At 47.7% G+C, this 20,367-nt stretch overlaps 1 protein-coding gene across 7 annotated transcripts in view; it reads left to right on the plus strand.

The window, feature by feature from the left end:
- ACACA (acetyl-CoA carboxylase alpha) overlaps positions 1-20,367 on the plus strand; it is a 1,131,726-nt gene that overhangs the window by 920,657 nt on the left and 190,702 nt on the right. For all 7 annotated transcript variants that reach the window (XM_086954890.1, XM_086954892.1, XM_086954891.1 and 4 more), the window contains 2 exons: positions 5,454-5,550; positions 8,567-8,702. In XM_086954890.1, coding sequence (XP_086811016.1) covers positions 5,454-5,550; positions 8,567-8,702 — 233 coding nt within the window. The remainder of the gene's footprint in view (positions 1-5,453; positions 5,551-8,566; positions 8,703-20,367) is intronic.

Consider the following 20,367-nt stretch of genomic DNA (forward strand, 5'->3'; position numbering starts at 1 on the left):
TTGACATTTTTATTGCTGCCTTATAGCACAGGAATCTCTGAGCAGGTGCTTTTAAAATGTAAGTTATTATTGCTAAACACAACGTCCCCCCTGAGGTCAGTAACCCTCCTCCAGGTCAGCGCCCACTGCGGACGCACGGGTCACACTGCCCCAAAGCCGGGCCTGGGTACACCACTCACCCCTGCTCCCAGTATTAACTGAGAGGGTAGAGGAAGGACATGGGAACTGGAGGGAAAAAAATCTATAATATTCTAATCCTGGCCTGGAACTAAATGTTAGCTGGGAGGCAATAGACCTGATTCCGGCGGGAGACTCCCGATTATCGACACCAAAATTGCCTTTCTTTTGTCTGCCTCCTGCCTGAAATTGGCTCTGCTTCAATAGAAGTCAAAGGGGGAAATCTATTCTCCCGATTCTTGTTTTAATAATAATCTATTAACAATCTCCTACTTGCCTCGTAAAAATGTTGGCATGCATGCAAAATATCTGACGTAAGATCGCTAACGGAAGATGTACGCCTGCAAATTATCTAGAGTCGTAGATCTGGTTTATGATTCGGGGTGGGCAGCTGGTAGTCCTAGCTGTCGAAATCTGTGACTTCTTCCAGGACCGGGGAATGAGCCTCCAATCCTCAATCAATCAATCAGGAGTTTGTTAAAGTGCAACTACTCACCCGTAAGGGTCTCAAGGCGCTAGGGGTGGGAGGTGTGCAGGTTCCATTCCATCAAGGAGGGGGTCTGTCGAAGAGCCAGGTTTTGAGGTTTCTTGCGAAGATGGGGAGCGATGTTGTCTGTCTGAGGTGGAGCGGAAGGGCGTTCCATGCTTTTGCCGCGAGGAAGGAGAAGGAGCGGCCTCCCGATCTGGTCTTTCTGGTATGGGGGACCTCGGCGTAGGAGAGCTGGGCTGATCGTAGGGTCCTTTGGGGTGCGTGGAATTTGAGCTGGCTGTTCAGGTATGCTGGTCCGGTGCCGTGGAGGGCCTTGTGTGCGTGGGTGTGCATCTTAAAGGTGATTCTCGCCTCAACGGGGAGCCAGTGGAGTGTGCGCAGGTGCTGGGAGATGTGGCAGTGTTTTGGCAGGTTGAGGACCAGTCTTGTGGCGGCGTTCTGGATGTTCTGTAGCTTGCGGATGAGGTTTATGTTTATTCCGGCGTAGAGTGCGTTGCCGTAGTCGAGTCTGCTGGTGACCAGGGCGTGAGTGACTGTTTCGGTGTTCGATGGGGATCCATTTGAAGGTCTTACGAAGGAGGCGGAGGGTGTGGAAGCAGGAAGATGAGACAGAGTTGATCTGGTTGTCCATTTTGAGCTCGGAGTCCAGGATGATTCCCAGGTTGCGTGCGTGGTCTGTGGGGGTTGGCGGGTTTCCGAGGGCGGTGGGCCACCAGGTGTCAGGGTTTGTGCCCATGATGAGTACTTCTGTTTTGTTGGTGTTTAGTTGTAGGCAGCTGTTTTTCATCCATTTGGCGACGGCTTCCATGCCTTCTCGAAAGTTGCGTCTGGCGGTGTTGGGCTCGTTGGATAGGGAGAGGATGAGCTGGGTGTTTTCTGCGTATGACATAATGTTGGGTCCGTAGGTTCTGACGATGGGGGCAAGTGGAGCCATGTAGACGTTGAAGAGCGTCGGGCTGAGGGAGGAGCCCTGGGGGACTCCGCAGGTGTTAGTTGTGGGGTCTGAGAGGAAAGGGGGGAGTCTGACCCGTTGCGTCCTGCCGGAGAGGAAGGAGCAGATCCAGTCGAGGGCCTTGTCCTGGATTCCTGCGTCGTAGAGTCTGCGTATTAGGGTGCGGTGGGAGACTGTCTCGAACGCCGCTGATAGGTCTAGGGGGATGAGGGCTACTGTTTCTCCTTTGTCCAGTAGGGTGCGGATGTCGTCTGTTGCGGCGAGGAGGGCGGTTTCCGTACTGTGGTTTTTTCTGAAGCCGGATTGGGAGGAGTCGAGGATGTTGTGTTCTTCAATGAATGTGGCGAGTTGGCTGTTGATGGCTTTCTCGATGACTTTCGCTGGGAAAGGGAGCAGGGAGATGGGTCTGTAGTTTTTGAGGCCGGTAGGGTCCGCTGAGGGTTTCTTCAGGAGGGGGTTGACCTCGGCGTGTTTCCAGTCGTCGGGGAATGAGGCGGTCGCCAGGGAGCGGTTGATGGTGAGGCAGAGCATGGGTGCGATGGTGTCAGCGGCAGGGGTCCGTGGGGGCCCCTGAGTGGATTGACTTCATAGTCTTCAGTGTGTCTTTGGTGGTGAGGGCTGTCCAGTCATCAATCGCTGTTTTCTGGGTGTCGGGGTGGTTGGCGAGGGTTCAGTGTTTTGGTTGTCTTGGTCTAAGTTGTCGTAGATGCTCTTGATTTTGTGGTGGAAAACGGTGCTGAGTTTGTCGCAGAGGTCTTGTGAGGGAGGGATGTCGGTAGACTCGCTGGTGGGTTGGGCGAACTCCTTGATGATGCTGAAGGGTTCCTTGCTGTTGTGTGCAAGGGTGGAGATTCTGTCTTCAATCGCTTTTTTCCTCGTTTCTCTGATGAGTTGATGGTGAGCGTTGGTGGCGGCTCTGAAGTTGTTGTGGGCTTCTGTGGATTTGGTGTTTCTCCAGGCCTTTTCGAGGCGGCGGCATGTGCGCCTGGACTCTCGAAGTTCGATGGTAAACCATCTGGCTTTCTTGGCACGGGTATTGTTGTTTTTCTTGAGGGGGGCTATGGTGTTGGTGCTGTCCGAGATCCATCTATGCAGGGTTTGGGCTGCGGTGTTGGGGTCGTCGTTTTCCGCGATGGTTGGGGTGGAGTTGTTGAGTGAGGAGATGAGCTGGTCGTCGGTGATTTTAGTCCAATTTCTTTGTGGAAGCAGGTGCTGGTGTCTGTGGATGGTGGGTGTTCTGAAGGTGAAGTGGACGCAACAATGGTCGGTCCATGGGAGTTCGGTGGTGTGGCTGAAGGTGATGGAGTTTCCTGTAGTGAAGAGGGGGTCGAGGGTGTGTCCTGCTGAGTGTGTGGGCTCGGTCACGATCTGGCAGAGTCCAATGTTGTGGAGGTTGTCCAGGAGGCATGTGGTGTTGGGGTCCAGTTGATTGTCAAGGTGGAAGTTGAGGTCTCCCAGCAGGGTGTAGTTGGTGGATGCGCTGGCCTGCAGGGAGATAATATCCGTGATGGAGTTGGCGAAGGGTCCGCGTGGTACAGGGGGTCGGTAGATGAGGGTTCCTCGGAGGGCGGCAGTGGGGGTGCCCAGTATCTTGAAGTGAAGGTGTTCCATCAGTTCTGTGGACTCATCAGGGAGTGTGCTCAGGCGGAGGCTGGATTTGTGGACAATGGCGATTCCTCCTCCTGGGTAGGTGGGGCGGTCCTTCCTGTAGATCTTGTATCCTTGGGGATGGCGATGTCCTGTCCTGAGGTGGCGTTGGTCCAGGTTTCGGTGAAGAATGCTACGTCCGGGGTGGTGCTGTCGAGGAGGTCCCAGATTTCTGTGGCGTGTTTGTGGAGGGATCAGACGTTGAGGAGGATTTATTGCAGGGTCTTCGGTTTGGTTGTGTTCTTGTGGGCGGGTTGTGCTGGATCCGTGCTCTTGACGGTGCTGCAGGTGTGCCGGCAGCGGTGACAGCTGAAGGGTCCATGGGTGTCGGCTGGTGATGCTAGCTTGCAGTTGTTGTTGCAGCCTGGGTTGAGTGCGTGGAGTGCTGCTGGGTCGTAGCGTTGTCGGGGCGGAGGTCCAGGGTTCCTGGTGCTGGTCGCGGACGGGTAGCGGACGGGTACAGACGTGCTTGCCTTTGATGCTCCTTCGGTGCACCAGCGGCGCGCCCTCAGCCCGCGGCCGCGCAGCGGCCGCTCAGTGGCCGCCATTAAGTAGGGGTCAGGGAGGCCTGGACAGCTGGGAGGCGGGAACGGGGAGAGGAGCTGGATTGGGCCGGTCGCGCTGGGGGGGAGGGGCCGTGGGGGCAGCAGCGGCGGGGAAAGGTAAAGGGAGGAAAGAAGGGATAAAGAAAAAAGGGAAAATAAGCAGAAATATTGCACAAAAGAGCAGAGATGCAGAAAGATGCAGAAGGGTGAAAGATAGAAAGGGTAGAAAAACGAGTGAAGGAGCAGAGTGAGAGAAAGGAGACCGAGGTCCACTGGACCACCAGGGATGAGGCGCAGGGAAACTTGCGGGTGGAGGAGGGCCTCGATCACTAACACTCAAGAGTGCAGGGGCAGGGGCACCTCACGTAATGGTGGAGCTGCGAGGGTGGGAGAGTAATTTCACTGACAATGAGTCAGTGCTCTTGCTCGCCTGTCCCCGCAGTGGCCGCCATTAAGTAGGGGTCGGGGAGGGCTGGACAGCTGGGAGGCGGGAGAGGAGCTGGATTGGGCCGGTCGCGCTGGGGGTGGGGGGGGGGCAGCAGATGCGGGGAAAGGTAAAGGGAGGAAAGAAGGGATAAAGAAAAAAGGGAAAATAAGCAGAAATAAGGCACAAAAGAGCAAAGATGCAGAAAAGGGCAGAAAGGTGAAAGATGGAAAGGGTAGAAAAACGACTGAAAACGAGTGAAGGAGCAGAGGGAGAGAAAGGGAAAATGGGCAGAAATAAGGCAAAAATCAGCAGAGGTGCAGAAAGGTGAAAGATAGAAAGGGTGGAAAAACGAGTGAAAACGAGTGAAGGAGCAGAGGGAGAGAAAGGGAAAATGGGCAGAAATAAGGCACAAAAGAGCAGAGATGCAGAAAGGTGAAAGATAGAAAGGGTGGAAAAATGAGTGAAAACGAGTGAAGGAGCAGAGGGAGAGAAAGGGAAAATGGGCAGAAATAAGGCACAAAAGAGCAGAGATGCAGAAAGGTGAAAGATAGAAAGGGTGGAAAAACGAGTGAAAACGAGTGAAGCAGCAGAGGGAGAGAAAGGGAAAATGGGCAGAAATAAGGCACAAAAGAGCAGAGATGCAGAAAGGTGCAGAAGGGTGAAAGATAGAAAGGGTAGAAAAACGAGTGAAGGAGCAGAGTGAGAGAAAGGAGACAGAGGTCCACTGGACCACCAGGGATGAGGCGCAGGGAAACCTGCGGGTGGAGGAGGGCCTCGATCACTAACACTCAGGAGTGCAGGGGCAGGGGCACCTCACTTAATGGTGGAGCTGCGAGAGTGGGAGAGCAATTTGAATGACAATGAGTCAGCGGTCTTGCTCCTAACCTTCGCTTCACCGTTGAACAACCTCTGTGTACCTGAGTAAATTACTTTACATACCCGTATGTGCCTCACTTCCCTTACCCCCTAAAACAGATACAACCAAGCTGAAAACCAGTATCACACACTGTAAAGAGTGTGCCACTTTCTTCATGTTGCAGATACTGCAGTGTTTTATCATACAAATGTCCTAATTCACCCACTATTTCTCGGGTCCCCGCTGTAGATTTGGTCCGACTGTGATGAGGCAGTTTGTTTGTGTCTCTGAAGTGTTTTTGGTGAAAGAAGTATTCTTAAACAGGGGGATAGCTGATAATGGTTTTCTTTGGTCTTCAGGCTCGGGGGCATTCCAGTTGGAGTGGTTGCTGTTGAAACCAGAACGGTGGAGCTGTGCATACCTGCTGATCCTGCAAACTTGGATTCTGAGGCCAAGGTAGGTAGTGCCAGGAAGGCACTGGAAACGGAGTAAGGGAGCTACATCATATTTAGCCACTATTTTTAATAGCAAGCTGATGTTTTGCTGTTGTCAGTTTTGTGAATGTGTGTTGTCATGGTCGCTAGGCATCTGTTTTTTTAGTCCACGAGTTTAGAGTTCTGGTCAGAGCAGGTGGGAGCTAGGGATGCAAAGAGGTTGGACACAGAAATTGAAGTCAATTGTACACTACTCATGAACAAATTGATGCATTCGGCCTTACCTAAAGCTCCTTGAATTACCAGATGTTACAGCCCGGGGGTGCATGCGGCCCTCTGGTCAACAGCAGCTGTGGGCAGCTGTTTACTGGACAGAGTACTAACACAATATATTAAATAAACGAGCAAGCGTTTATTTAAATGTTAATTGCAGTTAAAGAGAGGAATGAATTAACTAGGGTGTCCTGAACTACTTAACTTTAGGAACACCTTCATTTATAAAGACATCTTGCAGCAAGCGTGCAAAAATATGTTAGTCTCTTCAAAATTCAAAAAGTGTATTTCTTTAACAAACCGAACCTTTCACTTTAGAAAAGCAGATTCAGTCAGTGCATTAAGAAATAATTTTTTTAAAAGGTGATAGTTTTCAAACATGAATTTAGAAACATTCATGCTTCCCCACCATACTGGCAACATAGTCAATAGTGAACTAAAAGGCAAGTCAGTTAATATGTGCCCCCTGTGGGTGGCAGGGATTTCTACCATACGTGAAAATGTAGTTTATCATATGAAACACAGGAGAGGTTTTTGTACAGCGCACATTCTGAAGTCATGTATTGCGAGGTACACTTGTATGTGAAAATGAAGGAAAGGGAGGGAGAGTAAAATAAAACAATTGTCTGGGAATACATAATTTGATCAAGCGGGTTGCCGGGCTTGTTCCCCAGGTTTTATGTTTCCATATTGTGCAATTCAATTAAGCCAGTAAATGTACATGCTTTGCTTCTCGACCGCTCCCTGCTGGTATCTGTGTGGCCCTTGGTCACACCAGTGACCAAACGTTTTGGCCTCAGGGAATATGTTTGCAGGTACTCTTGTACAAGGGTGTAGGGAATATGCTCTATTGAGTTAGACCCCTAGAGAGTGTAGAATGCACCACACGGGCATCCAACTCTTACGTGAAAATGCTAGAATAAATCCACGAACTCAGTAAATACAGAAAAAAAATGTCTTTGCCAAATGAGTACTTCAGGCATTGGGTTTAGCCCAGAAAAAAACTACTCACAACCATTAAATAAGATAGGAGCTTTTTGTGCATGCAGAAAGCAGCCCTGGCTTGCTGGGTGTGCTGCTCCATTCTCCCATTTACACCTCTAAAGCCACCGAGAGCAAAACTTAAACTTGAGCCAACGTTACTAAAAAGGAAATGAGTGTACTTTTGAGAATCATTAGGTAACTCACCTCTATAGGCTTCCAGGTGGGTTTGTCACAATATTGCATTCCTTGCCTGCTCTAAACCTTACAAGCAGTATTAAGTTAAGTAAAATAACATGGAAAATGAGAGTGCTTAGTTTGCTGGCGGTAGGAGGCAAAATATAATGTGTTTTTATAATTTGCATGTGTGTCTAAATAAAGGCTTTTGTGAAAGAAAGCACAATACTGACTTGCACATGAAATCTTATATGTGCTTAATGCAAAGTAGCCAATACACTTTATAAAAAAGTAAAGCCTATTGCCTTTCGACAGACCAGAGCTTCATCCTTGGTCAGTCGAAGCATGTCATGCTAAAATAGACCGATATACTGATAATTATCATACAGTTTCGTTAAATGCAAGTAAATGGAAGCAGAACATGTGACAAAATAAAAACGTGCAGATAACTACTAATGGGCCGGTGACAAGAGCTTTTCGCAGGAAGGAATATAGAAGTCTGAGAGAGATACAGTGAAGGCTTACTTGATCGGACTCTGCTGCTTTCTGAAATGCTGGCTTTGTTGTGGCAACTTTAGAACGGGAAACGGCCACTACAACGCGGCTGTGTCCACGCAAACCTTAACCATGCATGCATTACAACGCATGCGTGGGTACCACGAAAGCCTTTACCACGCATACCTTTACTACGAGATATGTAGTAAAGGCATGTGTGGTAAAGGGTAAAATTAGAAAAAGGAGGCTTGGTAGGTCTCCCCCCAAAAATAAAAAAACGTGGGGAAAAAAAGGGGGCTTGGGGGGTCTCCTCCCCCCCCCCAAAAAAATAAACTCACCTTAAGTCACGTCGAGAAGTGCAGGCAATCGGCGTAGTTTGAGGGGAAACGGAAAGAAACTTCTGCTTCTTCTCTTTACGACGTACGAAGTCACCACGGAGGATGGAGAGGAGGCGACGGGAAGAGGTAAGGGAAATTTAAGTTTTATAAAAAAAATATATAAAAGGATTGAGGGTTCAGGGCAGGGGTAAATATAAGAAGGATTGGGCGGTCACGTAAGGGTACAGTGGAGGGGTAAAACCTTTAGCAAGAGTATGCCCTTACCATGCATACATTTACAACGAAAATCGTTGTAAAGGTATGCGTGGTAAAGGAATATTCGTGGTAAAGGTTATGCGTTAAAATAGCATTCCGTTGTAACACATGCGTGGTAAAGGCATGCATTGCAACGGAATGCGTTGTAACTACATACAACCCTTTAGAACGAGAGTAGGCTTTGCTAGCAGGACTTAGCAGAAATGTGCAATGTACAACATAAAGTATCAGAATGACATTTATTTAAAGGCATGTAAGTGTGTATCAATACTAAAGCCTTTGTGGTCTTAACACAGGAACAAAAACAACATTGCAATTGATGAACAGAACGTAACAGCTCATTTAAAGGCAAACATGGGTACTAGCGTTCTCATTACAAACACAAAGCATGTAGGTTTATATGCAGATAAATGAATGTTCTCATTTTACACTCATGTTGTTTTGCGCCAGTGACTATGAAGTATTTGAGCATAAAGCTTTATTTTCTACCACGTGAAGTCTATTCTTTTTTTGTGACAGATTATCCAGCAGGCGGGTCAAGTCTGGTTTCCAGACTCCGCCTTCAAGACTGCCCAGGCCATCAAGGACTTCAACCGTGAGGGTCTTTCGCTCCTGGTCTTTGCCAACTGGAGGGGTTTTTCTGGGGGAATGAAAGGTAAGCTGACCTGTTCACGTAGTGAGGGCTGTTTTATTTATTTTTTTTACTTCAAATATGCAAATGTTGTTTTGTCAGTCTTACACGACCACTAACTAGTCATGACTGTTGGTTGATTTCCTCGAGTATTTCACTGAAACAAACACCTTTATTTTGCAACAGTTGTGCTCCTTCATCTACTAATAATTTCTGCACACTGTCTATAATCTTTAATTGTTTTTATTTGATATATATTTTTTTTACACTGTACGCTTTGCTTGGTTTATTTCTATTATATATTTGGGTTCTCTGGTTACATCTGGCAAAGCGCGTGCTCCAGAAATGTTTTTAATAAGTGTGTGTTGAGTGATGCCGGCTGATATCAAGAATTTTACATAGAAAATAAAGCAATAGAAACCGCTGTCTCCAGTGGCAATGTGCATCATCATCTTATGGTGTACTACACTACATAGCAACCATACAGGTTTGTATCTTACCAAGGCTGCATGTCAATGCAATGGGTGGGTGGAACAATAGCAAAGGAAACAGAGAAGAAAAGGACATAAGGGACACAGGGTTGTGAAATGCTGTGAGCCATTTACAGAACTTTTTTAATACTTAATTTGATCAGTATTTAATCTAAAACAAGCATGTTAATACATTAACGTCTATGTTGCTAGATCACAGTGAGTGGATGGGACTAAGCAGGAAAAAGAAAAGCCAAATGAAATGGTTATTTTGTCCGAAGCCACTGTTCTTGAGGTGGCCAAAGAAGGATCATAAATATTTTAATGCAAATCAGAACATTGGAATGTTGGGAGCTCCATTGAAGATAATCGGGTGCTCTGCTCCCTACTTCTATGGACCGGTAAAGGCCCGCAGAGCAACATTCCAATGTTTTACAAAGGCTTCTCGAAGCTCGAGGGGATTTAAATCCCCTTGAGCTTCGAGAAGCCTTTGTTTTATTTGTTAGAACATTCTACCCTCTAGTGGCAGAATGTTCTAATAGCCTTATAGCCCTTCGTATCCGGGCTATACCGGCTATTAAAGTCCCTCACCCTTGTTAAAGTCCCTCGCCTTCGGCTCAGGCCTTTAACGCGGGAGCTGGCCTTGAATAGCCAGTATAGCCTGCTACGGCGGGCTATAAGACTATATTAGAACATTGGAACTTTGGAAGCTCCATTGAAAACAATAGAGTAGCTCCGGGCTTATAATGGCTGATATACATTCCAATGCTTCTTTGTGGCTGTGAACAACATCTTCAGGAAGCCTGAGGGGATTTCCATCCCCTCGCGCTCCCTGAAACCTTTGTTTAATTTGTTAGAATATTCTGCCCTCTAGTGGCAGAATGTTCTAATAGACTTATAGCCCTTCGTAGTAGGGCTATACCGGCTATTAATGTTTCGCTGCCTTGTTAAACTCCCTCGGCTCGGGCCTTTAACGCTGCAGCGGACCTGTAATTGCCGGTATAGCCCGCTACGGTGGGCTATGAGGCTATAATAATCTTCTCAATCTTTCCAAATTTTTACAAAAGTTTCCTTTTTTATCTATGGGGACCTAATACACTCTATACAATAGAGACATCTAGCTGCAGATTCCTTACCTTTGAGCAAAGAAAACATTCTAGTTTGTTCTTAATTTTTTCAGTTCAGCAGTATAATTTTTTTTTGCTGACCATAATAGCTCTTAAAGCACAGATTTTTTTTAACGGGTTTCTTTTTGTGAAGTAATTTGTTTCAGGCTGTGTTGTAGAGCATTTCTGAACTTGGATCTTAAACTTGTGTAATTATTGTGACATCATGACAGCATGTGAGGAAGCCGAAACTCAGACTGCCTCTGTCTCCTAGAGCTAGCACAACCTCATAGAATTGGAACACTCTCGTTCATGGTACCCGTGAGTGGACACGATGGAGATGTGGGTGGCAGTGCAATCCAGTGGGGAATTACATTAATGCTTTCAAGATTAGAACAGGGCGTAACTACTAATGTAGGTGACTTCCATGCGATCTGCCCTTAATAAGAGCTTTCAGGGAATAGTGGAAGTCTTGCATTGAAGAGAATCCTCCAGGTAAAAGAAAACACTCTTGGGGCCGATGCTGGATGCATAACTGTATGACACGGATGGTTGGTTTCTTATGGTTGGGTCTCTTATGGACCACGGTTAGAAGGGAAAAATAATCCCCCCTTACATGAGCATGGTGTGGGTGTTGTTAACAGAATGTTCCACTGCCTCAGATCCATCTGGCAGGAGCTGGATTTCAGAGATTCAGATGATGAAGAAAATAGACCAATGCATTCACAGCCGCAGCTGACAATAAAGCAGAATGCACTGCCCTGGGGGGAACTCCAAGTTCTGTTCCTTCAGTTCTTTTTGAAGGTACAGAGAGAGCAGCACAGCTGTTGAGAGGATCTTACTACCTCATCCTTTCCTCTTTCCTCTTATCTGCATTAAGGTCCTCCCAGTTGCATATATGGTCCTTTCACAAACCTTCAGGTTTAGTTTGTCGAGGACTATGCCTCCAAATGACAGGGTCCTGCACAGTGCTTCAAGAAATTCTATTGCTCGACTCCTACAGAGACCTCGCTTGCTGATCTGATAAATCTTTGTATGCTCTCAGACTAAGGGAATGGACATAACATCCTCTTTGGTTTGCTCACAGGGTTGTCCTAGCAATGGGCACTGGTCACAGAACAGTTAAGTCATGACTTGATGCGAAGATACAGCTACGTTATGGAGCCACCCAATGTTTACAACATCAATTCTCTTTCTCTGCATGCTACAGACAGTAGGATCCAGAGCACACGCTGTTCTCTGTGTCTTTTTCTTCGGCAATTTGTAAATGTTTTATGCCTTGCGTGAAGTGCAGACAACTAGACATTAGTAACTAGCCCCATGATAAAAGGATTTGGTGTCTTAGGTTGGTCATGACTCCCAACACCTGTATCGCCAGATGCACCATAATGTTCCATTGGAAGAGGGATTTTCACAGTTGACCCACGTTCAAAACCAAATTGTCCATCTCTCCTCTGCAAAGACCAAGCTCAAGTCTTACGTTATGTACCTTCTAAAAGAGAATCCTGAACATTGCGTGTGTTGGCCAGAAACAGGTGATTCAGGGAGCTTGGCATTATGTACCAGTAGCTCAATCAGACTCTTAAAAATATTCTATAAAGGCCTGTGAGAGTTGTTTAAAATGACTGTGTCCCATTTTCTGCAGCATATGCAGAAGGCCACTGTCAAGCTCTTGATGGAAGGCATGGATGTTTCCAAACATACGCTGGACTGCTAGTGCTGTTCGAACAGTGGTACTTATGGGAGAGAAAGCTGGATGAAATCCAGAGCATTCTCTGCAGATATGCAGTTGTGTTTGCTGGGTACGCTCTTCGATTAGAGAAGCTGTGTGGGAAAGGATGCTGGCGAAAGCCTAGCAAGACTGAAAGAGAAGGCAATGGATTGGGTAGATCCTTCCACAAAAATATAGGAGATACAACCGGCATCCAAAATACTTTCAAATGTTTCCCTCCTCTCACCCTGCTGTCTGAACAAGGAACAGTGGTCACAGGCTTCTCCCTTCTTGGTCAGGCAGCTCATCTTTTAGAGCTGTGTTTGTCAGCACCTTGTTGAGCCTGCTGAAAACACAAATCTGTGCTGTGCTACAAGAGGGTTGCCATGAGCCTCTCCTCACAATGGAAGCAGCAAAACATAGGAGAATGAATCTTAAACGTGCATATAAATTTTAATTCTGGGTGGGAGTATAAGAGGTCTGACTCTTTGAAAGAGGGCTCCTTGTTTTGGCAACACTATGCTGACGCGTTCTACCAAAAAATAGCTGTTATGTGCCCATGGCGTCGAAAATTTTCATCTCAAATTTCCGACTGTTGAGATTAAAATATCCCTCAAAAGGCGTTTTAAAGCAGACCATTGTGGAATTAATCCATCATATACGTACACTATAAAGTGCATTGTCTCTTGCTGCCTAAATAAAACGTATTGTTCCCTAACTCAGTGATACCACTTTAAATTACTTTGGAAGGATAACATGTTTAAGTGAGCGCTGCTGCGATTCGTCACTGGTGCATCTGTATCAGGGGTGGCTGCGATCTTTGAAAGCTGTGGGGCGTATACTTACCCAGAATTACAGCAATCAGACGAGACGACTTCTAGTGCAATTGAGTCGGAGGGGAGGGGCGGGTTGTCCTCAGAGAAAATGTTTAGGTTTCGCCTGCCGAAAGCTGCGCACTGCGCAGCTTTTCGCGCAGGTGAAATCTCATGTCTACAGTATGGGGGTCATTAGGATTGCGGTTTTTCCGCATCCTCGGGGCCGGCGGAAGCCACCGCCGGCCCCGAGGATGCGGAAAAACCGCAGCGGACTGACCAAAGACCCACCGCCACATTAGGATGGCTGGTGGGTCCTGGTTTCCGTCCGCAGCTTTTCCGCCGCGGTCGGCTTACAACCGCGACGGAAAAGCTCTAATATGGTGACGTGTCTTCCAGACACCGTCCACCATATTAGGATGGCCAGTAAAGTATGCTTTTCCGCGGCGGGTTTTCCGCCGTGGAAAAGCATACAGAACTTCACTGCGGGGGCCCGTTGCGGGCCCCCTAGGTGAAGGGGGGGTGGGGGGAGCACATGGGGGGTACCTATGGTACCCCCCTGCATTTGCATGCAGAAAGCGGCAGGCACCGCGCGGTGCCTGCCTCTTTCTGCATGCAAATGCAATGCGTGCATTTTTAACATTGCCGCGGGTGCAGCTTGAAGCTGCACCCGCCGCACTGTTAAAAATAGAGGATGTGACCGCCAGGGTGGCGGTCACATCCTAATTGCACAGGAGGGAACTCCGCATGCCATGCGGAGGTTCCCTCCTGCTCTGGGGTCGCGGACGGACGCAAGTCCGTCCGCGATCCTAATGAGCCCCATTGTGTGTTGTTGTCCCGCCCCTCTGTTCCATGGGCTAGCTCAATAAATGGAGGCTAGCCATTGGAACAGAGATCTGTCCGTCAATGCCGGAGCAGATTCGTGGGCGTTCCCGAGAATTTTAGGCTTTTGCCCACGTCATGCGGCAGTGGCCGTGTACCTTTTTTTTTTTTTTACACCGATGTTTGTGTTCATTGTTAACCTTGTCCCTGTCCCGCTGGCTGTTTCCTGACCACCTTCCCGCTGTCCGTCCCCCCCACTATCCTTGTCTTTGTTCCCGACCGTCCGGGAGGGGGGTCGGAGTCTCGGGCCAAATGGCTCCGCGTGGCTTCACCACACTACTTCTCACCGAGGGCCTGCCTTGCACCGTCGTTTACCTGCGGTGATTCCGATCCGCCACCCCCCCCCCCCCCCCCCCCCGGTCCCCGCTGCGGGGTTAGGCACAGGCAGTGCTGGGGTCATGGCAGAACTGCCATGGGAGGGGCCGAGTGCGGTGGGACTATTGTGATGGGGTCTTGGGCAACTATCGGAACACCATGTTGTGCCAATCCGAGTTGCACGGTGAGTGCATCCATGCATCCCCCTCCCCGCCCAGTGGCACCAGATCGGTACAGGGCGGCCGAGCCACGCTTGAGAGCTGCCTGAGGGGAGGGGTCGGGGTTAACCGTCCGCTGCCAGGCCGCAGTGATTGCAGCTACTGGCACTGCCACGCCACACAGTCATGGGGAGCGCGCCGTAGCCCCATCCCAAATGGTACACCGCCCCAGGGACAGGGGCCATGGCGCGGGCAGCTATGGTGGGGTCGGTGTGGGCTTTGTGACCACGGCCGGCCGCCAGCGTCCTTGGCCCGCAATCGTTGCATAATTGCCTTGGGATGATCTGGGGGCCTCTCAGCCGTCCATTCCAGGTGGGGGTGGTGCGGCCACTCCGTGGCCCTAATAGAACGAGGAGGTCGTCACATGAGCACTTGGCATAAGTTCGGAGGAGTACTCCTCCGAACAGGGACTGCGGGGGCGTCCAGGTTTAAGCAATGTGTGCCAGTGCCAGAAAGCAGCACAAGGCACCTAACCCCATGGGGAGGCGCAGGGTTGTTAACGTTCTATGTGGTCGTTTTGAGGAGGCAATAATAAAACAAAAGAATATGTGTCAATAGGTGTCACAAATTATCATTTTCACCCTGGGCCTCATAAATCTGGACTCCGGTTACAAAATGCTTGAGCGTTTCCTTTCCTACACTTTTGTGTTCTTCAGACGCTATAGTTTGGCACACACGGCATTTTCTATCCAAAAGACTACGGGAATATGGCGTTTCACGTCATTTCGCAGTCCTTTTGATCGTGTGAGAGCAGCCTAGCGGGCAGCACAGTTTTCCATACCAGTGAATCTAAAATGTATCAGAATTAAGATGAACACAAATACAGCGTGTAGATGACATACAGTTTACACTTTATATTTGGTACCGGGGTCTATCCCCTTGAAACAACTACAGTACGACACCGGGTGACGTCATTTTGTAGTTTCCCCCCTTTTCATGCATTTCTCGATAGCGTTCTAACAAGGGATATGTGTCGGATCTGGGTGATATACAATCAGCTTTAATGACACTGGCCATTTAATTACTTTTACTACATTTTGTGACTGGTTTCAAATCATTTATGAAATATATTCAGGGCATGCAGAATGAACTACAGGAGGAATAATGATGACGTCATCCTGTAGTTCTTTACGATATCGCGAGATTTCGATCACTGTATTTTGAACGCTCCGGTAACTTTACTGAGGACAGAATTATGCATCACGAGCAGAGAACCCAATGAAACATCATACTGTGAGTTGTTACATTACCATATTCCATTAGTACAAAGCCATTTACAAGCCGGTTAAACTGTAACTAGGGATGTTTTTGTGTGTATGGCTCTGGGTGGGAGTGTGGGTGTGTGTGGCTCTGAGTGTGTGGGTGTGTGTGGCTCTGGGTGTATGTGTGGCTCTGGGTGTGTGGGTGTGTGTGTGTGGCTCTGGGTGTGTGTGGCTCTGGGTGTGTGTGTGTGGTAGTAATTGCTGTCTGCTGAGCTCATCCGTAGGGTACACTAGGTCTCACATTTGCGAGAGATAAAGCTAATGGCAATGTAAATAACAATACCATTTATGTATTTGTTTTTTTTTAAATGTGGTCAAATAAATGCACTTTAAAGCAAATTTTTTCTCATACATTTGCTCACAAGCTCTGAATGGGCAATCATTAGCAATCATTAAATATTTTTGCACCTTCATGGTTTGCCAAGCCTATATAGCCCGACTCTACCCAAGAGTTGATCAATTTTCTTTCAAAATGTGCAGTAGCCCCTCCTCTCTCTGTTCTGTATGTTATTAATTACCTTCATTCTGCCACGGGGCAGCATTTTGCCATTTATACCCCCTCATTCATTGCCAATAATTACAGAAAATGTGCCATTTACTGCATTCATGTACCATAGTGACCTGTATATTTACGTTACCTCTAGTATGTCAGGGCCACATTTTTACCATGGGTGAACCCTCCCACCCTAACGCCCCAACCCCACTCCCCCTCATATGCCACAGAGGCCCCCTATGCCTAAAAGTATGTCCAGTATGGCAGTGCCAGCATTTTGAAAAAGGTTTCCTTAATGCCATGCATCACCTTGTGAGCCACAGCCAGAATTTTGCCATGGATGCCTTTTGTGGAAAGAATTACTTTCAGAGTGCCAATACTAATGTTTTGACATGGGTATCCCATATGTCAAGAATTACCTCCAATATGCTAGCACCGAAATTTCCTCATGGGTGTCTCCGTAAGCCAGTAATTACCTTCAGTATGCCAAGGCTAGCAGCAGACTCCCAAAAGTAACACACACTATTATGTTCACTTATATCATTCACTCACAAACATGTATTCTCACTGTTTCACACTGCCTGATACTCATTCTCACTCAGTCATATTCACTCACTGTCCTTTACACTCCATACCACTCTTACTCTCGCAATCTCACTCCTATTCTCACTCAGTCTCACTGATACTTGCAATTAGTTATTCTCACTCCCCATTACTCACTTTTACTCACACACATACTCACACATGCACTCACATTCACGCATTCTCACTGGCTCTCATTGTCACTCACTCGTTCACGCTCGCTGTCACTCAGGCTCACTCTTTCTCTTCATCTCAAGTCTCACTTATTGCCACTTACTGTGAATCCTTCTCAATCACATTTACAATAGTTGACATTCACTCTCAGCTGTACTAGCTCCCCGTCACTCACTCACTTTCACATGCACACCCATGATCCCACGCCACACGTTTGCACGTACAAACACGCACGCTCACTCGAACTCTCACACACACAGGCATAGACTTGAGATTTTTTTTTTGTTTACTTACCTTCAGCTGCTGCTGCCAATCCGATTTAACTGCTGGTGGCTTCAAAGCGGGCACACAGCTCCTGAGGCAGGAAAATGAAAGCTGGAACCTGCTTAGGCTTCAACTTTGAGCCTCTTTTTCATCTCATCCTTTCCAGACTCATCACATGTTGAAGTGGGGTCATTGAGACTTTTGCTCTTGACCCCATTCCTATCCTGTGACAAGATTGGAGAGGGCGAGGTGAGAGCCTGATAGATGGATTGCCCCAGGTTCTGTAGGTTTTGAGTCTAAAGCACCCTGGGCAGCCTGTCTGGTGACACAGCAGCACATCATACATGTGGTCGGGCCCAGTTTTGTCAGATCCCTGAGGGCCAGGGCTGGGACGTCAGTAGCCCTGGACAATCTGACTGAGGGCTAATACATGCACCTAAGAAAGTCATTCGTCAGATTCAGTGTCTACGGCTGCTGCTGTACCCTTGCAAGACTATATTGCACCATTAGGATAAAAGAAAAACAGGGCACAGAAGGAGGGCAGAGCCCTGAAGGCCATAAGGGTGAGCTGCCACTGACCTGCATTCTGGAAAAGGATGCATACTATAGCTTTACTGTTCCTCTCTTGGTTTTAAACAGATCATAGAGTAAATGGATGGCTACAGGACTTTTAAGTAAAATATTACCCCATAGCAATTAGTAACCTGTATTTCGATGTAGCTTTTGCTTTCGCAAATTATTGTCAATTCAGAGTGCTGTAGATGAAAGGAGAAGGGTGTGTTTTATTTACCTTCGGGAGGTTCAGTGCCAGGTTGGCCGTCCTAACATTCCTACCTGTGACTTTTGGGTTATTCACATGTCTGCAGAGGATGCATTATTGCACTGAGTCACCTGCATACAGCAAGCACATGCATACTCGGCTTGTGGCAGGGGAACATCCTTTACAACGAAACTCTAACAACGCGGTACCATTACAACGCCTGTTTTACAACGAAAGTCGTTACAACGACTTTCACTGTAGGGCGCTCTAGGATAGGGAATAGTTTAATTTACTATCCAACACCTTCCCTACTATCCACGGGGACTGGAGTTGGAATAGTAAATTAAACTATTAACTATCTAGCACCCCCCCAACGCGAGCACCAGGAGACCTCACGGTGCTATGTGCGCTATATAAGAACGTATGACATTGACATTCACATTGACAAGTCGTTGTGACGACTTGCGTTGTAAAACCTGCGTTGTAACGGTACGCGTGGTAATACCACGCTTTGTACCGTCATACATCCGTATTTATGGTATCTTCCAGTGTGGACCGGGCTTACGAACCAGTGGAGCCTGATTCTTCTATTTGTTGCACCAGTGGACATGTCCTCTGGAGGTCAGAGAGTTTTGATGATTTGGTTTCCAGTACACTGTTCCTTGCTTATAGTGAAGGCCAATGGAATTATTAGGCAGGCGAGGACTAAATTATGCTGTAGAATTTATTAATTTATGCAGCGAGAAAATGCAAATTATGAAGAGCAATGCGACTCAATTTTTGGAAATATTAGATAGTTTGTCCTTTTTCACACGTTAACGTCTGAGACAATGTTACACCTCATCAGTGTTGGTTTAACTCCTCAATAGAGAAATCAGCAACTGAAAGATGACAAGTTAACCTCCACGAAGCATGTTCTATTGTGCGGCAACACAGCATGGCAGCGTTTTTTGTAACTTTTGATCCGTTTAAACTAGAAACCATTTGTTTTGTTAACATCTGCAGCCGACGTTGGAATATGTGGCAAATGTTGGGAATCCCTAATTATACGGAGATGCGACTGCCACTTAATTGCATAATTCCTGTGGCCCTACCTATAGTGCGACTCTTGTGTTGACTTTGTAGGGTTTGCCTATTGGATAATAGCACGTTATCTCTATGGCATTTGCACTTACTGTATTGGCAAGAACGTGTGGCGCCCATGCATGTAAGATGTACTGGTGTGTTTTTTTGCCAATCCGTTGCCGTCTCTGTTGTATCAGTCCTTACCATTTGGTGTTAAGTGTTTGTATCAATGGCTTAGAGTCATTTATATATTGCCAACATAGCCGGGAGGCAACGTAGTGCTATATGTTTAATCAAAATGATGTCCATGCAGTAATGGCTTGCATGGATCAGGGGTGGGGTGGGCGGGGTATGGGGGGGGGGGGGGGGGGGGGGGGGACAGGTGGTTGTAAAAAAAAAACTAAATTAAACTTACCTCCTTGCTGCCGCCGCTGCAGTATCTCTTCTCGTCGCTCTGCTCCGGCCGGAAGCAGGAAGCACATAGGCTCCCCTAAGCCAATCACAACACTGCAGTGCCTCATTCTGATTGGTCAGAGCCATGTGGATCAGCGCCCAGCCAGCGACTAGGAGCGTGGGCATGTTCTCCACGCAGGCTGTAACGCAGCCTGCATGGGGAACATGCAAAGTGTGCATGACGGTTTGGCCGGGCTCAGACAGCCGGGTAAACTGTCATGCGCATGTGCCTGTTATTCCCCTGGCTCCACCCCAAAGACTTCGGGACACAAAATAATACGATAATAAACCAGAGTTTATAATTGTTTTTATTTTCCTTTTCTTTACATTGCAGGAGGGGGCGACGCTCCTCTGCCATAGTGGAGGAGGCGACGCTCTTCCGTCATACGGGGGTAGCCGCCGCTGCTTCCATGGCGACATGAGCAAAACCAACGCCACCTTTAGAAGTAAAGATACTGCCTACTGCAGAATCATTCATGCGCGCAAATGGGTTTCGACTCTGGAAGGGGATGTGGAGAGCAAGGGGAGACCAGGGCCAAGAGGGCAATAGCAGGGTGACAGCCCCCTGGTTTCACATGCAGGACAAGGCACTTTGCCGCCATTATCTCAGAGCGGGGCATGATTATAGCGCTTCTGAAGAGTCACTTGTCAGTCCCTGTGCGGTTGTGGCGGGAGGGGGCCGGGGGCTGGCATGTTTTGCTTCTGTTCTGGCTGCTGTATTTGGGGCTGGGGGAGGGGCGACAAGATATTCAGGGAAGGGAAAATCAACAATTATTCCGCTTCCCCTCAGCGCACACAAACACACCACCAGGAGCCGATTGCACTGTGGGTAAAACGACTCTAAAATTGTGTGTAATGAGTGGGAAAAGATTAGAGGCAGCTCTTGCTATGCCGAAAATTGACATTAGTGGGGGGAGAAAAGAAACTCTTTACTCGTCGGCCTAGGAGGTCTAATTCACGCTGTAGAAATATATAAATATTTCTGTGTGTGCGTGCTTGTGTATATGTTTATGTCTTTATCTTCCTCTCTATATGTATGTGTATGGCAGTGAAAAAAAGGGGACCCGTGTTATTTAGAGCATCTCGATTAAGAAATACAGATTTACACATGTATTACTCCAG

This window comes from Lissotriton vulgaris, chromosome 2_1 (genome assembly GCF_964263255.1).
Source record: "Lissotriton vulgaris chromosome 2_1, aLisVul1.2, whole genome shotgun sequence".
Lineage (NCBI taxonomy): Eukaryota > Metazoa > Chordata > Amphibia > Caudata > Salamandridae > Lissotriton > Lissotriton vulgaris.